Here is a 21,387-nt window from a genome sequence, read left to right as displayed (position 1 = left end):
TTCTGCTTCTCCGAGATCTGAGAAGACACGAGATAGATGTGGTTTACATTTCTCTAAAGTTAGAAGTCATGATGTCAAACACAGAAATAGACATGGATAGAAAAAAAAAAAAAAAAAGCCAAAATGTGTAATTTGAAAAACGTGTTAGTGATAGCTGCACAATATCCCACTTTCCAAAAGGTTCAAAGGAACAGGGTTACGGGTAGAGCCCTATAAGGCGAGAAAACGATTACTTTGTCATGTATGGAAACTTTCCTTCTTCAAAGCCGAGTGAGAAATGTGGGTAAACAAACTCCAGGACCCAAAGATCCCATGAGTATTTGGAGTGGCTATGGCAGCCGGGTCAATACCGTGTTGCCTGACAGGAGGATCTCTGGTGGCTCTCATGCTGAGGTGGTGTCAGGGTGCTGGCCTTGCAACCAGCTGGAACAACCACCACCTTAGTCCAGCGGCACCCTGATTTCTTGGATTTTCAGCTGGCTCTGAACTTCAGGTTGCCATTTCATCTGCCTCCTCACCAGGACTGGCAGTATCGGTGGGCTGGCGTTACTGCACCCAAGGAGCAGAGCTTTGCCCACCTCATGAGGAGAAGGGGCCAGGCCTGTACCTGCTGCTCCCTGGAGGGAGGAAAAATGGAAAAAAACTGGGAAAACAGTGGGAAGTCGGGCAAAAAGCCTGCCCAGCGCTACTGAAGGAGGCGAAGAACGCGGTGCCCCTCCAGCAGAGAGCACTCCCCGCTTTCAGCGGCCTCATCCTCCTGATAATTGCGCTCCTGCCCGCCCCGCTCCCTCAGGTGAATGGGCGGGAAGAAGGGCCGCACGCGCCGCCTCTCCCCCCCCGCCGCGAGGGGCCGCCGCGCGCAGGCAGGAAAACTGACCCCTCCCGGCCACCGTCCCTCCTCCCGGCGTGGCCCCGCCCCCTCCGGCCGTCACGCCGCGACCCGGATGCTGTTGCCGCCGGTGCTTCCGGTGGCGGCGGGCGAGGTGCAGGGTCCGGCGCTCTCCCGCCTTGCCTCGACCCGCGGCCCGGGCCCGGCCTGGCAGCCGGCCCAGCATGCCGGGGCGGCTCGCCCCGTCTAGCCCTTCCGCCCGCTCCGCTCTATGCGGCTGGCCCCTCGCTCCGCCGCTGCCTCCTCCCCGTCGCTGCGCCCCGGCTGGGACGTGACCACAGCTCGCTTCGCCTTCTCCGAGCGCTCCTCCCCGCTGCCGCCCGGTGAGTGGCCGAGGGACCAGAGCCTTTCCTTGGGGGGGCACCTGGGAGGGTTCAGCGGGGCCGAAGGGGACCCCGCCGCTCCGCTTCGCCTCGGGCGCTGCGGAGGAGACGGGGCCGCGGTTTAACGGGCTTTGGCTTGCCCGCTTTTGCTGCACCTGAGCCCCGGTGGAGTTGCCCCTTATCTACTGAGGCTTCTCCTGCTCTCTCCGCCTCCCAGCGCCGAGGAGGCTGGAGCTCTCATCGGTGTTAAGCGAGGAGCCCCGGAGATCTTCTGGTGGGTAAGAGGATTATGAGGCTTCCCTGCTTATTCAGCTTCTGGCCTTGCTTTTCTGGCTGTGATCTCTTGTGGCCAGACACCCGCTTGCCGGGCGTGAGGCTCGTTCTGGACTGCCAAACTTACCTGAGAGGTTCCTGGGGAAATGCAGCTTTTAAGTGCAGATGCGGTGTGTCTGCCCTAAACTGATGGTATTGAGGTCACAGTAATAAAGGTGTTTTCTTCTAAAAATAGATAAATAGCGTAACACCTAGTTATCTTGGTTAATTAAAGTCAATCTTATGTGCCAGTGATGCTGTCAGTTTACAAGGTGATTAAGAGCAGCCTTTGTTGGGAGAAGTGTTGCATAACTTGGCGAGTGCGTAACATAAAACGTGTTTTTTTAGCAATGGAGGCTCCATATGATGGCACTGAAGTAACTGTGGTAATGGAGGAAATAGAGGGCACTTACACTTATGCATCACCGGTGCCCTCTAAGAAGAAAAAGAAATATAAAAGTACTGGTGATCATGGAGAAAAAGCCAAAAAACCTAGGTAAGTTCCTTCTGTCTTCATTTAGCGCCTGGGTAGGATATGGGAGGAGTTTTCCTTGTTTCTGGTAAGAGTGAACTTTACAGTGCGCTTGGAACACTTCATAGTGTAAAACTTCATGTATAAAAAAATTAGCTTGACCTTTGGGCCTGCTCTGACATCCTTGCCTTTATGTGTGCTATCATTGCTCGATCTAAAGTTTGTGGACCCCAGAATAATTTGCCTTAGGCTCTTTCTCCTTACTTCAGAGCTTCTCTCAGAATCATAGTTTTCATTTGATTAACAAATACATTTAGAAGAAGAATTGAATGTAATGTGCTTCTCACTTGACCTTGAGACAATCGTAAACCTTGTGGATTTCTTTTTGTAAAGGAATTTATGTGGAATGATGTTAACATTTCAGTCTCTGGTCTCGTTTCAGATCTGCTTACCTCCTCTACTATTATGACATTTACTTGAAAGTACAGCAAGAGCTCCCCCACCTCCCTCAATCTGAAATCAACAAAAAGATCAGTGAGAGCTGGAGGTTGCTCAGTGTGGCTGAAAAAAGCTATTACTTGGAGAAAGCCAAGCTAGAGAAAGAGGGATTGGACCCGGTAAGTCGTTTTTGTGGCAGTTCTTTGCCGTGTGAAGAGAGAGGCGCTTAGCTGCTTATGCAGCACTTTGTGGGGGGATGTAACTGTAGATTCCAGTTGTATTTCTGCTTAGGATAGAAGAAGCAATGCATGAGGCTACTGCCTCTTCCTTTTGCCTTCTGTTCGCTCAAGAGATGATGTTTTGAAATTCAAGATGGATATGTCTAGTACCCACTGATGGGGATGGTAGTTATTTTTGTGTCATGTCATCAGGGTGATTGATGGTAAAGTGGATGATAAAGCCAGGGCTGAGAGGGATTCTGCTGGCTCTGTCACAGGGAGAAATTCCCAGCAGACTACTTCAGAAAGCCAGTTGAGCTTTGGGTACTAAAATAGCAGGATTGAGAACTGAATCTCTTTCTTTTCTCTCATTCATTTATTCCTTACTCTGTTTTTGCCAACAGAACTCCAAGGTGTCCACTCGAACTGCAGTAGTTCCAGACATTCCAGGATTCCGTAAGATTCTTCCTCGCTCAGATTATATAATTATCCCCAAAACCACTCTTCAGGAGGACAGGAGCAGGCAGCCGCTGGAACTGTGTGTGACACAAGGTCAGGTAGCGTCCGAAGGGTTAGCAGCTTCCACCAATGTCACAAATGTCTCTCGTGATGCTGTGCAAAACATCCTTTCTGTGGACTCGAGCCACGTTGGCATTTCTGAGCAGTGCATTGCCATCGAAGGACTCGCAGAAGAGGCTGCTTCCTTTGGTCAGCCAGATGCCGTGGAAGAAGTGGTTGCGTCAGAGGTTCTCTCTCACTATGTTGGGCCCGTGACAGAGAAGGTGGCTGGAGATATCCTCTTGGATGAGGCTTCCTTGGAAATAGAAGGGCAACCGTATCAGACAGCCCGGGTAGTTATTGAAGAGACTCTGGTCAGCAGCTCCACAGACATCTCCAATGGGAGCATCGCCGTGGGCCGTCCTCAGGTTTCAGATGGTGTGTCTGTGGTGACCGTGGTGACTGGGAGGGTAAGTTATTCTCGTGACACTCAGCCTCCTGTCAGCGTCTCACCTGAAATGTCCAAGTGCTGTTGAATACATTTTGCGTGAGATCTTTGGTGGCTGCAGGAGATCTGTGTTGCCTGGCGTGCTTATGCTCAGGGGTGAGGAGGCGACTTCTGTAACTCGGTGATTGCAGCGTCTCTGCTGCAGATTGGCTCTGCCAAATGCTGATACTGCTTGTGTCTTAAGTGTCTTAAGGAGGTTTTTTAAATTATTTCTTATAACAGTACTTGGGGTGGGTTCCACATCAGACTATAAGATTTTGGGGAGAAAAAATGTTATCTCTGTGCTCCTGATAGTTGTTTTCTTGTTTGCAGAGAGGTAGAAGGGAGTCCTTCTAAGTTGAGGTGTTAGGGATAGGTTATAGAAAACCTTATTCTGTGAAGAATTTGATCTGCTATTTTCAATTTCAAGTTGTAGAGAGTTTGGTAATTTCTAGAGTAGACCTGGTAAGGCTGTTGCTTTTGAAATGATCGTTCTTCTTTCCTGTTTTCTGGTCTCATTAGTCTTTAAGACATATGTTCGATGGTAATGTTCATGAGAGGGTGGGACGCAGGTCACCAGGTCTCTTACTTTCTGCATGTATTTTCCCTTTGGTTTTATTTTAGGATACTGAAGAGAGTAGCTCCTCCACACCTGCTACACAGTTTATTATGTTACCTTTGCCAGCTCATTCTGTTGTGGAGAACCCAGCATCAATCAAATTGGTAAGAAATTTAGAGCCTTGTGTGATCTTTTAAGGTATTAGATGTATTACCATAGGTTTGTCTTAAAGATGTTAGCGTAGGAAGGGTTTGATCATGATCTGGTTCTTAAAGATAATCCAGTTTGGAGTCATTATGTCAGTTGATGTATTTCTTGTCCCTGGTTTTATGCCTCGTGTGTGCTGATGGGGGTCTGTGACTTCCTAGAGTGTCTTAGATGGGCCTGTTCCTGCTGCCTTCGTCCTCAAGGAGTTCTTGGAAACTGATGGTGTAGATAATGCTATCACAACACATCTGGCCAACAGCAGTTCCTGTATTGCCCTTTTCAGCATCTGTGTAGCCATCTATGTCCTCTACTTGGATGCATATTTGTCTTCATAAAATGCCAGTGTCCCTTCCTTTAAGGGCAAGAATCTGCTCTTGTGAGAGGACACGTGAGCTCCCCAGTCTCGTGGGTGGCTGTCACTTTGGCCACATGGCAGGAGGGGAGCAGCGACCTAATATTTTGAGAACCCACAAAAGGGTTGTGTGGCCTGTTGCATGAGGAACAATAGTATTGTTTCTCTCATCTAAGCACTCCAGCCACCTGTATTTCTGCAGCCATTGTAGGACTTCATTGTGCAGGCAGCACTGCAGCTCCTAGTGTTGTATAAGCTGTCATCAAATCCTGTTTTCCATGTCCTCTGTGCTTCCAGCTGGTGGACGCTGCAGATATTTATAGTGGCGCATAGCGTGATATTCTTCCAGTTGTCTTAGGGAGAATGGAATTACCTCAGGTTTGTGTTTCTGAGGAAAAGTGCCTTGCTTAAATTGTCCCGTTTCTGTGACAGCAGCACTTGCATTTCTAGAAAAAAAACGTATCTAGTTAGAGACTTGCAGCACAACAGCTCCCTCAGGAGTGTCGAGTACAGAATATCGAGAAGTGCTGCGCTGACAAAAACTCAATGTGTTGATGCAGTTGCACTGGCAGAGATGATGGGTTCTGCTTTAGTTGTCTTTATAAATAGCACCTGGTGGTGTTGGCTGCAGTAGTTTATAGCAAGTTACACTAAAGCACCGGGGAGTATTTGACCATTGCGCACAACAACAAATTACTGATGAAAACTGCCTCTGCGTCTTGAGAGCTTGTCTTCAACTCTTGTTGCCCCGTTGGAATGTTCATCACGTCTCGCCTCACTGTGAGCTGTTGTTTGAATCATTTTTATACTATCTTATTCGTAGCCTTATTCATAATCAAACTGTTACATTACTGTAAATGCAAGGTTAGCTTCTCCAGTAGGTTATATGCACCGTTCATCTCTGCTTTGCAATTTGAGCTAAATTCTAGTAATACTGAAGGCTCTTGTATAGGCTCAGAGTCTCGTTTAGACTCAGAGTAGTTAACGGTGCTGACTCACACTGATCCAACTCTGTGGTGGCTGATCAGTAAAAAGAATAATAGTGGAGGGCTGGTGGTTTGCTGAATAACGATTGTAAAGTGCTTGCGAGGAAAAAGGGAGTGATGAGCACAGCTTTGTTGTTTTTTTTAGCTCTGTAGAGAAATTGTTGACAACTCTCGTTTCAGACAACCACCTATACTCGCAGGGGACATGGAAATTGCACCAATCCTGGCTGTTCCTTCACTTACGTCACCAGGCATAAACCACCAAAATGCCCGACATGTGGGAACTTCCTGGGAGGGAAGTGGATCCCAAAGGTAAATATGCCTGTCCTTCCCTGATTTTTTCAGACAAAAAGTGCTGGTTTGTGAATGCCTGTGATATTTCTAGGCCTGTTGATCTAGCACAGGAGGTCAAATATGCCAGAAGTGATCCCTGTGCTTGTGCTGGAGCAAGTCACCATTGCAGAGGACACTTGGCTGGGGTGACACAGACCTGAAATCACCACACCTTGGGTAAAGATGCCACTTGTAATGGCAGTATCAGAATAGGTGGGGCTGCATTTGGTAACTCTTATTGAGAGGACAGGCATTCTTCTGGCCCTCTGCCTGCGTTATGGTTCCTGTGACTGGAAGGCATTGCTTGTTCTTCCTGCTACAGCCCTAGCTAAGCTCAGGGATTTGGTCAAACCATTTGTTTTGTGGTAATTTATCTACGTTTGAAGTTCTTCTACAAATTCACGCTTTCTGTGGTCTTTCAACATTATTTTTTCAACAGAAGGGAGGAACAGTTCTCTACTGTAGTAGGTATATGATCTTTTGGGAGCTTGCTAATAAAGTTGATCTTGTGGAAGATGAAGTTCTGTTGGGTATTGTTGACTTATGACCATGTGTCTTGTTGTTCCTGATGTTCTGACCTTTAGCTGGAAGGAAATTCTCAGGTGTTGGTGGAGTTGTGAAGTTTGTTCGAGCGGAAAAGTCTTTCTCCACACAATACCTACTCTGTTTAAGTTACTGGCATCTCTACTAGCTGTATACAGCAAAAAACCACTTGCTCCTTAAACCTTGGCAATGTCATGGTAATTAGTCAGCTCTGAACAGATGTGTGTTCGTTAAATTTCTGTCTGAAACAAGGCTCCTCAGGCACAAGTTAAAGGATGTTCTCTGTGAAAATTTGCATTGACATTGAGTGGCTTTATGTGGATTTTTTCTGAACCTCCTTTGTTTTGCGTCTAGATCCATTAAGCATTTAGGGGGAAGAACTTTTTTAGGCAGCACACAAACTCTGTAGTGTCTAAGCTGATGGCTGAGCTTCCTACGTGATAGGATACAAATAGTGATGATGGCTTCTTAGCTTTTGTTCTCTAAACCTGTTGAAGTGGATAGACAGCTAACTGCAAAAACATGTTTCTGTCTGACTATGGCATGCCTGCTCCTGTTAAATCCTTTATTGATTAGAACTGAAAGGTTTTAGAGGAAGTTTTCTTTCTGGCTTTCAGAACACGTTTGCATAAACAGTTCTACTTGTTTTTATGGTGTCATGCCTTGGGAAAAACATGCAGCAGCAGGTTTTTTTAACCGTTAATAACATCAGTAAAACTGAAAGTAAATATATGCATACCTTCCTGTTCCTTAAAAAGAAAAGGGACTAGGTTAGAAATTGTCTTTTTAAAAACTTAGGTTATCCTTCTGACTATGAACTCTGTAGAGAGCTTAGTCTTGTGTTTATCATGCCAGAAACTCTTGATTCCATTTCTGATATCTCTTTGCATATTACTGATTAAGTGTTCATCGTATCTTCATTGACCCCAATACATGGCCTTAGTCTTGAAAGTAACAAAGCTTCCTGAGTGATTCTGTTTCCTGACTCGTGCAAGTGCAAGCTTTTCTGAATGCACATATCCAAAAGATACAAGTTCTCTATCCCTTTGGTTCCTCAGTAGTGTGGCAGAACAGTGTCAGAGCTGAAGCTCTGAAAGGGGAGTGTAGGAGGTGGGTCCTTCTTACAGAGAGTGGTGGGTGAGTTTGTGATGTCGATGCTAATGGTGTTATTTGAGAGAGTTTAAGAAAGACTGATTCTTCAAAGTAAACAGTGTCTAAAAATAATATGGGAAGGGCCAGGAGGCTACATGAAATGTTAACAGGGACTTTGCTGTCGTAGGAGATGGTGTCTTTCTGCTCTCGTACACTTCACTGCTTAAACACTTAGGATTTTGCTGTTTTGATCCAGCATTAAATAGGCCATGGCAAACCTGGCATATGTGAAGGGAACTTACTTATCTGGGAAAGCCTAAAGCTCTGAAATGTGTGTATCTCTTTGTTTCCAGGAAAAGCAACCAAAAAGCAAATCTGAGCCAAATTCAGGCACCTCTCTTAAAACTCCAGCAGCTAAAAGAGGTCAGCAGTCAGCATTCACAGAACCGGCAGCTGTTAGCGAGAGCACCTCCAAGTCTGCCTTGGAAAGCTCTGAAGCTGTCAGCCAGCTGCTGAACGCTGTGCCTGTTGGAGGGCAAATGCAGGAGAGGGAGTGGGAGGAAGTGATCATCTCTGAGGCTCACATTCTGGCCAACAACGTGCTTGCTGAAGACAGAGGGAGTGCTGTTGGAGTGATGCTAGGTCAAGAAAGCCAACGGCAAGGAGACTCGTCTTCAGAGCAGGCAGAAAAAGATAGCTTAGGGCTGGGGATGCCACGCTCTTCTGAGGTGCCGAGTCCAAATGCCTCTGCAAAAAAGCCAGTGGGGTGAGTCAGTTTTCCGTATGTTATGGGAGTGTATGATGTCTGTTGTGTGCTGATGGGACTAGTCCAAGAAACTGAAGGCTGTTGGCAGTGCTTCCTGTAAGACCTGTTCTGTTCACTGTCTGTTTTCTGCCAGTTCAGAATTGTTCCTTTGAGATTGTTTTGTCCATTAGAGCTAACTTTTTTTTAAAGTGACAAATTGTAGTCACAGGGCAGGTTTATCCTTAGCACTATTTATCGTTTCTACTGCAATAGCTGTAATTATTGTACTAATGAAATACAGTTCAGGGAAGAGAAGAAAATGGATGCTGAGGGGGAAACCATGGAGTTTTTTTCCGATCGCAGCTCTTGTCTTTCAGAATTGATGCTCCAGCTGCTACACACAAAGGACAAGAAGTAAAGAGTAAACCAAGACCTAAGCCCTCCTTGCTGGCTGCAGCAAGACCCATGCGAGCCATTCTGCCTGCACCAGCCAGTGCGGGGAGAGAAGCCAGCACTGAGCAGCCAAGCAACAGACAGGCCTTTGCAAATACCGGTAAAAGCAGTCTTCTCTGGTGTCCTTTTGGAGCGGTTGTGTTTCCTCACCACATTGAAGTGGTCTCTGTCAAATAACAAGATATGTCTGAAGGGAGATAGTGACCTACCCTAGAAAAAAACCCCACTTTCTTTCTCTCTGAGAGTGCAGGTAAATGGGCCGTGAAACACCTGCTTGGGTTGTTTCAGAGGAAAAATCTCACAAGACTATGGTGGCACTTACTAAAGATGTCAGAATGAAACGAGACGTGTTTTCTCATATCTAACCTGCTGCTTCATTTTCCTCCTTCAAGACAAGCATTCCCCTGTGAGAACATCGGGCTTGAAGCCCAGTACGCTGAAACAATTAGGCCAATCGATTCTGCAGCCACCAAGTGCCGAGGAGCGAAAGGTACTTATGGTTTGTTCTTCAAATGCATATTGTTTTCCGGTGCTGAGGGATATGACCTGGGTGGTGAGAAATAGCACGTAAAAATGTAGCAGCCTTATGATGATGAGATCTGTGACTGACAGTTTTTATGGGATGGCTCGGTAGCAGCACGAATGGTAGATGGCTGAGCGTAGGAACTGAACTGAGAGATGCTGTTGGCTGCTTTGAGAACCTCTCAGCTACTTCCAGAAAATGTTTTGAGGATCTGCTGGTGCTTTGATAACCTGACATGCAATACTGAGTCCTGGGACTTTCACCTGTGAAATATGACTGGGTATGCCAGGATGCTGGAATGCTTCTGTTTGAATCGTAATGCCTTAGTATGCAAAACAGCGTGTTGTGGTCCTCTGATACTAAATTAACAGTAACTGATTTCTCTGGGGTAAAAAAATGCTAATAGGTACTGCTTACAGGATGTGTGTATCCATTAGTATGTGTCTCATGGGTGCTGTTTTTATTGCTTTTAATCTTTAGCTCCACAGCGCTTTGACCGGCAGGGCGTCTCAGGTTAAAGTCGTGGAGGTCAAACCAGACATATTCCCTTCCTACAAGTACAGCTGCACCGTAACTTTGGTGAGATTTTTTCAGATGGTCTGACTTAAGCCATGGGGAGTGTCATCTCTGGGACGAGGCCATTCTGTAACTTTTGTTTTACTGACTTTCAGAAACGTATCTTGTAGTTAACATGAGACAATCTGTACTTTGTATGTCATCTGCTGACCTAGTCCAGGGTGACTGTACCCTGTTGCAGTCATGTTTGGGACCTTGTTAAGAGCTGGATTTTTCTTCATGTCGCAGCATATAATCCCCATCCCTTCCTTGAGTTCAGCAGAAGGATCAGTGGTTTCTGAATGAGTTTTAATGTGTGAGTGTTTGCGGTCTCTGGAACTGATGCCAAAACGCTTGAGTGCCAGTTAAAATATTCTGTGCAAAGTGACAGGGCCTGCTATTTGACCTTTAAATGAGGTGTTATAAAGTGGTGGAAAAACACATGATATTCAAGCAGACTTTTCTAGAATCTTGTTGGCGTCTAAAAGTCAAGGTCAGCAAACATCTCTTTTTTTGTATTGTTCAGGATTTGGGATTGGCAACATCACGTGGCAGAGGGAAATGCAAAAACCCGTCTTGTAGTTATGTGTATACAAACAGGCACAAGCCACGGATCTGCCCAAGCTGTGGATACAATCTTGCCAAAGACAGAGCTGAGAAAACAACAAAATCCCTGGTAAGGTTCAGAATAGTTTGTCATATCAAATGGCTATTTTGGGGTGGGTGGGGAGGTACCTTAGTTTGCGAGTTCCCATGGGAACATGGTAATTACTATTCATTATGTTAAGCTTTTCTAACGGATTAATGTCCTGTTGAAAATACTTGTGATGATGTTTGTATTGTCTAGCCTCTTGTATCAGTGGTGCTTCAGGCTGAGAATGGGACTGAGTGCACTCAGTGCTACCACTGGATGTCTCTGTAGCTTAAAAATGCTTAGGATGTGTCGGCACATGCTGGGGAAATCACCCCTAAAGTCACATTTGTTGTGTCAGCTTTGTTCGACTTGAGACTTCATCAAGAAACTCCCAAGTATGCTCTGCTTTGTGACCAGTTTGTGGCCAATGTCAATTGAGTTAGTACGTCCTGTATTAGAGCTTCCTATTTTTAGGGGTTTGTAGTGCAACTTTACTTCCAGCCTGAATGTATTTCTGGATGTAGTATTTTTTTTTCTGTTGTAAAAAGATATTTTTCAGTTGTCTGCTGTTATATGTGGATGTAAATAATGAATTCTGGGTTTTGTTTGTTTGGGGTTTTTCTGCATTTGAAGTTTCAAAGATTAGCTTTTCTCATACAGAAGTTTGTTTGTTTTTTAAAAAAAAAAAGAGGAGCTGTCCTGTTCTTAGCTGAACTGCCCACTCAGCATATAGACAGGCTACATTTTAGTCTATGTGGTAATATGACTCTCCTACTTGCCTTTTTTATTTTGAAGAACATAACTTTGTGTAGCATTTTTTAAAAACAAACAAACAAACTGAAATTGCCTGTGTGAAACTCGCACATAAGCAGCTGTATAAGGAACAGCAGTGCGCTTAGCTCAGCTTGCATTTTTGCATGTGCCTTGTCTCTTCCTCATTCTTTTTTTTTTTCTTATTTTCTGGTTCTAGATCTGTTTAACATTCCCATCACACAGTTCATTGTTGTCTCTGCGCTTTTGGACTGATCATTTATCTCGTTGCTAGACTAGACAGAAAAACAAGGCGAAATGTTGGCAGAAGAGTTTAAGTGATTAAACAGATTGGCCTGATTGCCTTCTTGCTGTTCTTCTGAGCCACACAGAGTTTTGTTCTCCTGTGTGTGCATTTTGTCTTGATAGCATATGCGTGTTGGGAAGTGTGTATCTAAGGTCTATAGCTGATCAATTGTAATGGATAGGTGTATTTCATACATCGCAGTCCCTAGTTCTCACTGGGCGCTTGTCTCCCCTCCCTTTTGGAGAGGGGTATGGGCTGCCGTGGCTGTCTGAGCCTGTGAGGGAGGAGAATGTGCTTGGTAACCCATGGAGAAAGGCTGTGATGATTGCCAGGGTCGTTGAGGTGTTTATATGCTTCTTGATGGTTGTCCTTATCCTCTTGATCCTCCATCTCTGCACTAACAGTTACTCCAGTTTCGTGACAAATCTGTGATGGTCTAGCAGTATTATAGGAGTTTCCTGAAAGGCTGGGCTGTAATAAAGTATTTTTGAGGCTTGAAGCCACTGTCTGGGGTTCAATGATTGAGCAGTGGAGTAGAAGTCAACTGGGTACAAAGGTTACTGTGTTTCTGCTACCTTTTATGACTTCTTTGGGCTTCTTAATATTTCATCACCGTGCTTGCTGTCGTGCTTCAAACCAGGACACTTGCCTAGTTGAATATGTGAGTGTTTGACTTGCTTTCTAGGAGGTCAGTCCAGGTCAGTCTGATGTGCTGAACACCAGCGAGCCCCTAACCCCATCCCAGAAAGAGGTCCAGCGTCAATCCACCCTGCAGCTGCTGCGCAAGGTAATGCAGATCCCGGAGAATGAATCGGAACTGGCCGAAGTCTTCACCCTCATCCATGAACTCAACAGTTCGCGGCTCATCCTGTCCAACGTGAGTGAGGAGACGGTCACCATAGAGCAGACCTCCTGGTCAAACTACTATGAGTCTCCATCTGCGCAGTGCCTCCTCTGTAACAGCCCACTGTTCAAAGGGGGACAGAAGTAAGATTCTGTTTTAGACTTGTGACTCTTTCAACCTCGTGCTGATGTTCTGTGCTACAGGCCTGCCTGAAATAAATATTTGCTTTAGCCCCTGGTAGTGATGCTGGTGTAAGTGATGCCAAATGAGCTCTGTGTGTGTGGAAAGGGTTTAGCTGTTTAGCAATAAGCTGTTTCTGTTTCTTCTGTGCAGCGTAGTTTGTCATAGTTATCGTTTCCGTACAGCAGGAGAGCTTGATCAAAGAGTGACTGCTAAGTCCAGATGTAATATTTTTTCGTCTTGAAACGGAATCTTCTCATTAGTCATCCCTTCTTTGTTTCCCAGTCTGATGTTTTGAGGCTGACAGAAGCAAAATTGTGGAATTATAGATGTGCATTATGTGACTTCCCTCTTCTCTCTCTTCCTGATCTGAATATTTCCTGTGTGGATCTTTTTGCTTATGCTGTTTTCACTCTTTTCGTGGCTTAGCGTGGGCTTGAGTGAATTCTTTTTTGTAACAAATATCCAAACTGAAACCTGAAGGACTTCCAGAAATTACCACATATCTAGATTACCTTAACCAGATTTGTATAAAAGCCCATAGGATATCTCCTCGCTAAGTCTGCCAGTCATCCTCCTGTTGCCAAAAGCCTGAGCTGAAGTGTTTCCCGCAGCAAAATGTCGGGTCATTTACTGTTGTGTTTCTTTCTTCAAACAAGATGATTTTCTTGATACCAATTAAGGATGTTTGCTTTGGTCAGGCTAGCACTAATTAAGATTTTTCCAGCAGAGATACTTTTTATACTTAGCTCTGTTCTGCAAGAATTACTGTCTTGCACCCTGTCCCTCACCTTGTGACTTACCAACCCATGCATTGTAGATCCTTGTTTTGATCCGCTATCATTGTAGATACACTCTGCGTGTGGGACTCTCACATGTGCCTGTGTAGGCTCTAATTAAACCTCTGCCAGTAGGAGGGAGCTAGTTTTGACTTTGATTCCTGTTTTCTCAGGTGGACAGCTGTATTTCTGCCACTAGGGCACAATTGGCATTTTCCTGTGTGAACTTCCTCCTTGGCAGCTGCGCTGTAGAGGAGCAGCTTTGTGTGTGCAGGGACAGGCTGTCAGGTAGAATGTGTTGCTCATCACCTTTTGTTGTCCCAGGGCTGCTGGGGCCGTGGATTTTCTCTACCTCTCAAGTACTGTGTGCCCAATGTATGGAGCTGGAGAGATGCTGTAGTTCTGTTAAAAAAAAAATGTGAGCAGTGACCTGACTCTGCCAGGGGAATCCCTTTTGAAATCTAACATATTTTTTTTTTCTGGGGTTCTATGATGTGAACTGGCTTAGACTGACATACTAATGAACTGATCTCAACTAGAACATTTAAGTTGTTACTGTGGGACTGGACTGAAAAGCCTGTTGGCTTGACTCTGAGTTGTCTTTTGTTGTCTGTTACAGTTCTCTTGCTGGTCCTCAGGAGTGCTGGCTGCTGACAGCTAATAGATTACAGGTGGTTACAGCTCAGGTCAAAGTGTGCTTGAACCCGCAGTGTTTGGCCCTCCATAGCTTCACTGATATTTACACAGGTAGGAAAAATGCAAGTGTACCAACTTACAGCATGGCTGCAGTCTGAACCCTTCAGAAGCCTTCGACAGTATCTCAGGGCATTGTCTTTGCACAGAAAAAAGCTTATTCCCTGCCCCAGTATATTAAACTTGAATTATTTTTGACTTGCGCTATTCTTCTGCTGCTTCTGCAAGTAAATCTATATTTGTGAGGAAAAATGTATATGAATGCTTTGATGAGGAAACCAGTGCCTTAGGTCTCCTCTGTGTAAGTGACAAATGTTGAGTTCTGCAAGGCAGCCCCTGAGATCATAGTCAGAGACATCTCTGCAGAGTGCTCTTTCTCAGTGGCAGTCACTGTGAGCCTCCTACAAGGCAGCATGGAGCTGAGGAGATGGATTGGCTGCTGTTCCTTGCAGCTTTTTAAATTTAAAGGCAAGTCAGAAAGGAGCTAATCTTGCTGATGTGCAGAGGGAACAGTCCCAGAAGCACTATCCACGTGTTCCATTATCCTCTGAACCGTACTCGTGTATGTTGTGTATCGGTAAGGAATATATTCCTTTGTGAGGAAGATCTGGAACCCTACAGACAATGACTCTCTTGTTTTAACTGCAGGCCTTTTCAATGTGGGTAACAAGCTGCTAGTGAGCTTGGATCTTCTGTTTGCAATCCGAAACCACATTAAACTTGGAGAGGATCCCAGAGTGGCTGTTGGCAATATTCTCGACTCTGTTCAGGAGCAAACTGGTGGGTTTTCCTTCTTGGTTTTTTACCGTAACACACCAAACTGTGACCTGCTGATAATTGTTAGATTATAAAAAGGCAAAAGTCACCTATTGTAGTATGACATGTTTCTGTTAAAGTACTTCTTAAACCCAACAGTACCTCTCTGACCAGTTCTTTGTAACAATTCTCTGGAGAACAGGTTTGTTTGTGTTCTGCATTAGGAGAGTTCTACTATCTCTCCACTGACTTTAGGAAGTGAAAGCTGTAACAGTGGCATGTTCTCTTTTCAGAAAAAAGCCTGAGCCCCGATGAGCAGGTTCAGCTCCAGGAACTGCTGTGCAATGGCTACTGGGCTTTTGAATGCCTAACGGTCCGGGATTACAATGATATGATCTGTGGAATCTGTGGCATAACCCCCAAGGTGGAAATAGCCCAGAGGAATGTGGAAAATGTCCTGGCACTTAAAAATATAGAGGTAGGCTTTTCACAAACTTCACATCCTGTTCGTGTTCAAAGCAGATCATAATGACTTTTGCTGACTCTGATCTTCGTAATGCACGATAATTACACGAGACCTTTGTGAGCAGTTTTCTGCTGATGCCTGGCAAGAGGATGTGGCTGGAGTGGTGATGCCTGTGCTTCCTCTTAGAGGTGTTGGTGTATGGTTTGGGGAAAACAAGATCCTCTGTCCCTGGACCACAGCTGTTGTCCAGCAGCCTCTGATAGTAGGGACCTTGGGTGAAAGTTGCTGAACTTGGCCTTCTTCCTTTGACACAAAGACATACCTTTTTTTTTTTCTCCAATGGTAGTTTCCTTGAGTGCTGTCTTTTCTAATGGGGAAAAAAGCCCTACTACTAGTATGCAGCCTGTCTGGTTTTTATGTCAAATAAATGGTTTTGACTCTCACCTAACAAAAAGTGTTTGTGGGAAAGTCTAGGAGCCTGAAGTCATCTTGTTACACTTGGGCTGAGCGCACTCCTGGGTAGTCCTCATGCCTTGAGTGAGGCTGACACAAAATTGTCAAAGGAACTATGGTTATTTATATTTGACCAGTGTGTTTCTTGATCTTTCTAGTTTACTTGGCCAGAATTCTTGCCATCAAGTGAAGTGAATGTGGAAGACTTTTGGTCCACGATGGAGACAGAGGTGATTGAGCAGATGGCTTTTCCTTCCAGCATCCCCATCACGAAATTTGATGCCTCTATCGTTGCTCCTTTCTTCCCTCCACTGATGAGAGGAGCGATGGTGATCAACACTGAGAAGGACAAGAACCTAGATGCACAGGTGGTGCCAGGTAACTGCTGAGGTTGTGCTTATTAAAGGAGTGCTTTATGTGGCAGTGCCTTAAGTCTTTTGGTGATGTTTAGAGTTGAGAATTGATGATTGCATGACTCTTTAAAAGTTATATCTGCTGAGAGAAGGCAAGAATACTGGGCTGAGTTCAACTATTCTCAGGATACTTAGCAGCTTAAACTTTGGCCTGCCCGGTGAAGCTTGAATTCACTGGTGTCCTCTGATGCACTTGAGACATGGAGGACATGAAAACACCGTACCCCAAGTGAGATATGGTCTGTTTGCAGAGGGGTGCATGCACGACTTGAATGCCAGTTGGTATTTGTTTCCTGTTAGACTGATGCTTGGCCTGTGAAAGCTGCAGCAGTGCTTGGTGTCTCAATGTCGTGATCTCAGTAAAGGGTGAATAAGTTTTTATAGAACTTGAAAAAAGACTTGGAGATGGATGTGTTAGTCCCAATATATCCAGGTCATTGACTGCATGTAACAAGAAACTGTGAGATGAATAAGCTCAGATGTATGAGAGCTAAATTTATTTAGCGCCCATTTCCCTAAAGAATTTAGGTATTTTAGGTATAAGAAGGAACAGTGGCTTTGCAGGCTTAATGACTTGGCTTTGCAGACAGGGCTGCAGGTGTTTTAGAGAGTTGAGCTTCAGAAGGGCTGCATGGGCTTTCGTGGAAGTGGAGCACCAGAGAAAGAACCAGGGAGGAAGTGTAAAGGGTGATCCTGGAGCTGCTCGGTCCGAAGGCTGCAGTCACATTTCCTTGTACTCTTCTGTCACTTGTCTTTCCTCACGTCAGCCCAACCAGTCATTTAAAGGTTACAAAAACCAGGATAGACTCATGGAGTCTGCAGCTCTGCTGGACTCAGTCTGGTGACTTCACTAGCAAGGGTTTGAAAGAAGTGTGGGCTGTGACGTGCTTTGGAAATAGGACTACTCACGGCTTTCTCTTGCTGCAGTTGGTTGTGCAATCTCTGCTTCTGTAGTCTTACAAAGAAATTATTTTGGTGACTTCCCTTCCTGAGAATGAGCGCTGAGACCTGTTTCCTGCCTTTGCAGGTAATGGGAGTGCCTTGGTGAGGCTCCTTCAGGAAGAGAACTTCAGGCTTGAGCTGATAAGCTCTTACAGCGAGGAAGAGCTGCAGAGCTTTCTGACACAGTGCAGCATCCCCTGGGACGCTTCAACTACAAAGGTAATGGCTTGTTTGCCCACATACAAGCCTGCAGGAGTGGAGCAGTTCTTCACTGTCTTTCCCTCATTCACACTTGCCATCCTGGATAATTAACTTCTCATCTGACTGCACTCAGGGCAGGGGTGGGTTAGAAGCGAGTGCCTGCAGATTGTAGGGTAATTCACACGTGGTGAAATAAAGCGAACCTCTGTGGGCTAGAAGAGAGGAAGCCTGTAATTACCTTGTCACAGGCTCAGCATTGTGTAATTTGTTGTCATCCTCAGGGTGCTGCGTGCGGGATTAGGAAGTGACTGGATGAAGTGCAAATTAGGATTTGGGAGACCTTGCCTGCAACCTTCTCCCTCTCTTGAGGGGTCCATTAATTTTAGCCTCATACAGACTTTCTCTGGGGCCTGTCTTTTCTAGGACCAGCTCTGCTACTCCCTCCTGGCGCTCTATGAATTTGTACAGAACGGGATAAGCGTCACACAAGCCTCTGCTGATCACACGGGAGGGAAAATCTACAAAGTGTGTCCACATCAGGTAAGGAAGGCTGGAGTAAGCCATGTTTTTTCTTACCTAGCTTTTCACTGTTATCTGACTTAGCAGAGTGGAATTCCCCCATTAAATAGAAGCAGTGGAGTGGGCCTCTCTGAGCCTTGGAAATTAAACACACTGCCTCGAGGGCTTGGAGTATGAACAGTCCTGCAGGAGATTTCAAGATGAGCTACTGATCTAAAGCCTGGTTTTGATGTTGCTGCTGAGATGGAGCTGAAAATCACCTCTTCCTGAACAAGATAAAGTGAATGTCTATGAGGAAGAAACAGAATATCTTTAGAGAAAGTAACTAACTGGTTACTGTGTTCTCCAAATTACCTGAAAGGAAGCTTAATTTTTTTAAGACTATATATTTTTCCATAAGTTTTCAGTTTTATTGTGTTGTTTGGTGATAATCCTTTTCTTTCCAGGTTGTGTGTGGCTCAAAGTACATAGTAAGAGGAGAAAATGCCCGGGATCATGTGGACTTGTTGGTTTCCTCCCGTCACTGGCCTCCAGTGTATGTTGTTGATACGGCCTCTTCAGTGGCGCTGTGTGCAGACGTCTGCTGTCCTGGCCTGACTTCCCAGATGTGGGGGAAAAACCAGGGCTGCTTCTCTGACCCCATGGATCCTCCAACGGTTAGTTGTGTCCACCTTTGCACTCTGCTATGCCAGTTTCAAGTGAGATTTAAAATAAATACAAAAAAAAAAAAATTTAAAAAGTATATGTAACCTGCGTTGTGCCTCAAGATAATTTGGGCAGGTAAGTGTCTCCTGACTCATGGCGTCTTGCTTCTGAGCTGAGCACAGCGGAAAGTGTTACCTGTTGCTTGGGGCATTGTATTAGGTTCATGTTCCTTAACAGGAAAAGCTGTGCTGGCAGGGCATTATAACAGTTCAAATCATGAACTTTGGAGCATGTCGCTTATTTTGATGCAGCAACTTACTTCTCTCAAACTACTGCTATTACTTGAGAAATGGGAGAGGAAGAGGGTTGCCAGTGCCTTGGGATTATCTCTGAGGGCACATGAGTGAGGAGGGAGTACAGAACCACCTTTGTGGTGTTCAGGGGAAGCCTGAATCAGTTACCCCTCCCTGTGTCCCGGGTCATAGCGCTGGCTGGAGTTCAGCAGAATGGTAGTTTTGTCTTGTTCTCCTTAACTGTGGGGAAGTGGCTTCTTGTTCTACCTGATGTGTGTTTCTGTCTCTCTCCCAGTACGTGTCCTGCCCTGAACTGCTAGACCAGCACTACAGCGTGGACATGACTGTGGCTGAGCACTCTGTCCAGCACCCGATCACCAAGTCGTCGGCACGTCGAATTGTTCACATGGGTTCGGAGCAGAACAGCCACCGAGACCCAACGGCTCGGCATCACTGCATCTCCCTCTGCCGGGAGCTGGAGCCGTACAGCGCCATCATTTCTGCTATCAATGACAGCAAAACCAGCAACATCCGCCAAAGGCCCATCACCTTCGAGAACGCCACGCACTATTACCTCTATAACCGCCTCATGGACTTTCTCACCAGCAGGGAAATTGTGAATCGGCAGATCCAGGAGATCGTACAGAGCTGCCAGCCTGGGGAGGTGGTAATTCGCGATGCTCTCTACCGGCTGGGAGTGGCCCAGATCAAAACAGAAACAGAAGAGGATGAAGAGGGGAAGCAGGAGGATGATAGAGGTTGCTGAGTAATGAAACAGCGTGTTGGTTTCTCTCTCTGGTGGTGGGGGTGGGTGGGCTGGGCCAGCTTCTGCAAGGTTTGGGCAGCTGTCTGGCTTGAGAGTTTATTTTTGCAGGCTGGAGATGTGATGCCGGTGGCTTTGACTGCTGTTAATGACCAAAGAGCTGTGTGCTTCCAGAGTGTCACAATAGCTGCTGCCAGCATGGGTCTGTCACCCCCCTTGCTGAAGGCTGCGACCGCCTCCCAAGGTGTGCGATGGACCCACTGTTCAGCGGTGTGTTTTCTCTCCCTGCAGCCGGCGAGTGGAGAAGAGAGAGGTGTTTCTGGTAGTGGGGAGTACGCACAGTCATGTGCACGGGATTTTTAATGCTGAATCTTGCTTGCTGACTTCTTTGTGCATATTGGTGGCAGGGCAGGGGGTGTGGGAGCAACCAGGAAAGTCAGACAGCTAGGAAGATTCCCCCAAAACGTTCTGTACAGGTTAGTTTAGGACACTGACTCCTGCTTGGAAATCCCGCGGAGCTGTCATATGCATTGGCTGCAGGGAGTCTTTAACGAGGAGAAGCCGTGCAGCTTTAACACGCTGTATCTGTGGAGCCTTCCTGGAGGCTGCGCTCCTGGGTCCAGGATTGTGGCTGCTGCAGAAAGTTTCTAGAATTGTTTGTCCCTTCAGATAAGCACTAATAATTTAGAAGCTGAAACATACAGTGAGTGAAAAGTGTTCTGTACGTTAAGGTAAGAATTGACCAGGCGAGCCACAGGGGAGCCAGGCTCGTTGGAGGTCTGTATGAGCACTGTGTGAGGTGGTGGCTGTGGAAAGGGGAAGGACACTCAAAATGTCTCTGCTGTCTGCACAGACGGGTTTGTTTGGTTTTTTTTTAGCAGTTTCATTCTGTTCAAGGACTTGAGTTTCTGTTGTCCCCTCCTTAGAACAGAATCACAAAGACTATGGGATCAAGGAGAAACGATGAAAGCAGTGTCACCAGAGCGAGCAGGGCTCGGTGTTCCTCTCCCAGCGGGGGGGGCACTGGGAGAGCTGCATCCGCGTGTGCAATCTCACCACTCTGTCAGGTGTCAGGGCCACAGAAGTCTCATCCTGCCCAGGTTGCTTTATCGGCTCCTTGAGAGGAGTGGGGCCAAGACCTCTGCCCCTACGGTGTGTCTGAAGAACACCTTAGGCTGTGGTTCTAGGGCTGTGTGCCTTGTCTCCTGCCAGCTCCCTGTTGCTGGTGATGAAGGCAGATGGGTGTTTGCTGTGACTTGCAGAGGAGAGGAGGGGGATGCCAGACTGCTAAGTTGCCATCCAGGGAGTTTATTTTGTCTGAGTGAGCAGTGGGGAAGATTCAGAGGCTTGTGGTGTGGTTGAAAATTCCCTTCTGTGAAGGGGAACCTATTGAGTACCGTACTGTTAAAGTAAATGTATTAAGTCTGAGAAATGCAGTAATTATGGCTTGGGGTTTTTCTGTTAAGAACATTAACTTATTATAAGAGACATTAGTGACTTTTTTCAGTCAGTGATAAAGTTTAATAAATTATCTCCAATTTTTGGGGTGAAACTGTGGCCGAGTGACTTGTTTTTTGTGTACAAGACCTGGAGGATGGCAGTCGGAACACAAACACCATGTGGATGTACACCATGATTCTGTCCACACTGCCATATGGTGGGGAAAAGCCTGGTGTTCTCAAAAGCAAGGTGTTCCAAGAGGAGCAGCTCAAGATGTTGCTTGTGCCACCTCACCAGAGTGTCAGGTAATATTATCATGCTGCC

At 45.9% G+C, this 21,387-nt stretch overlaps 1 protein-coding gene across 1 annotated transcript; it reads left to right on the top strand.

Annotated features, from left to right (window-relative positions):
* Positions 1-1,100: 1,100 nt before the first annotated feature.
* Positions 1,101-21,180, top strand: HMGXB3 (HMG-box containing 3). Its single transcript, XM_074155889.1, has 20 exons — positions 1,101-1,212; positions 1,873-2,020; positions 2,439-2,613; positions 3,057-3,620; positions 4,262-4,360; positions 5,922-6,053; positions 8,063-8,475; positions 8,832-9,007; positions 9,300-9,397; positions 9,911-10,009; positions 10,512-10,661; positions 12,362-12,663; positions 14,099-14,226; positions 14,821-14,952; positions 15,222-15,406; positions 16,006-16,225; positions 17,288-17,421; positions 17,827-17,943; positions 18,369-18,578; positions 19,156-21,180. Exons 1-20 carry the CDS (start codon positions 1,101-1,103, stop codon positions 19,624-19,626), a joined length of 4,065 nt encoding a protein of 1,354 aa, XP_074011990.1. The 3' UTR covers positions 19,627-21,180.
* The last annotated feature ends 207 nt before the right edge of the window (positions 21,181-21,387 follow it).

Source organism: Numenius arquata, chromosome 11 (genome assembly GCF_964106895.1).
Source record: "Numenius arquata chromosome 11, bNumArq3.hap1.1, whole genome shotgun sequence".
In the NCBI taxonomy this organism is placed as follows: Eukaryota; Metazoa; Chordata; class Aves; order Charadriiformes; family Scolopacidae; genus Numenius; species Numenius arquata.
This window is presented reverse-complemented; position numbering and strand designations above follow the sequence as displayed.

Coding starts and splice junctions, on each gene's coding strand:
- HMGXB3 (XM_074155889.1), top strand. CDS start 1,101: ATGCGGCTGGCCCCTCGCTCCGCCGCTGCCTCCTCCCCGTCGCTGCGC. Junction 2,614..3,056: donor AGAAAGAGGGATTGGACCCG/GTAAGTCGTTTT, acceptor TTTTGCCAACAG/AACTCCAAGGTGTCCACTCG. Junction 14,953..15,221: donor CTCTGTTCAGGAGCAAACTG/GTGGGTTTTCCT, acceptor TTCTCTTTTCAG/AAAAAAGCCTGAGCCCCGAT.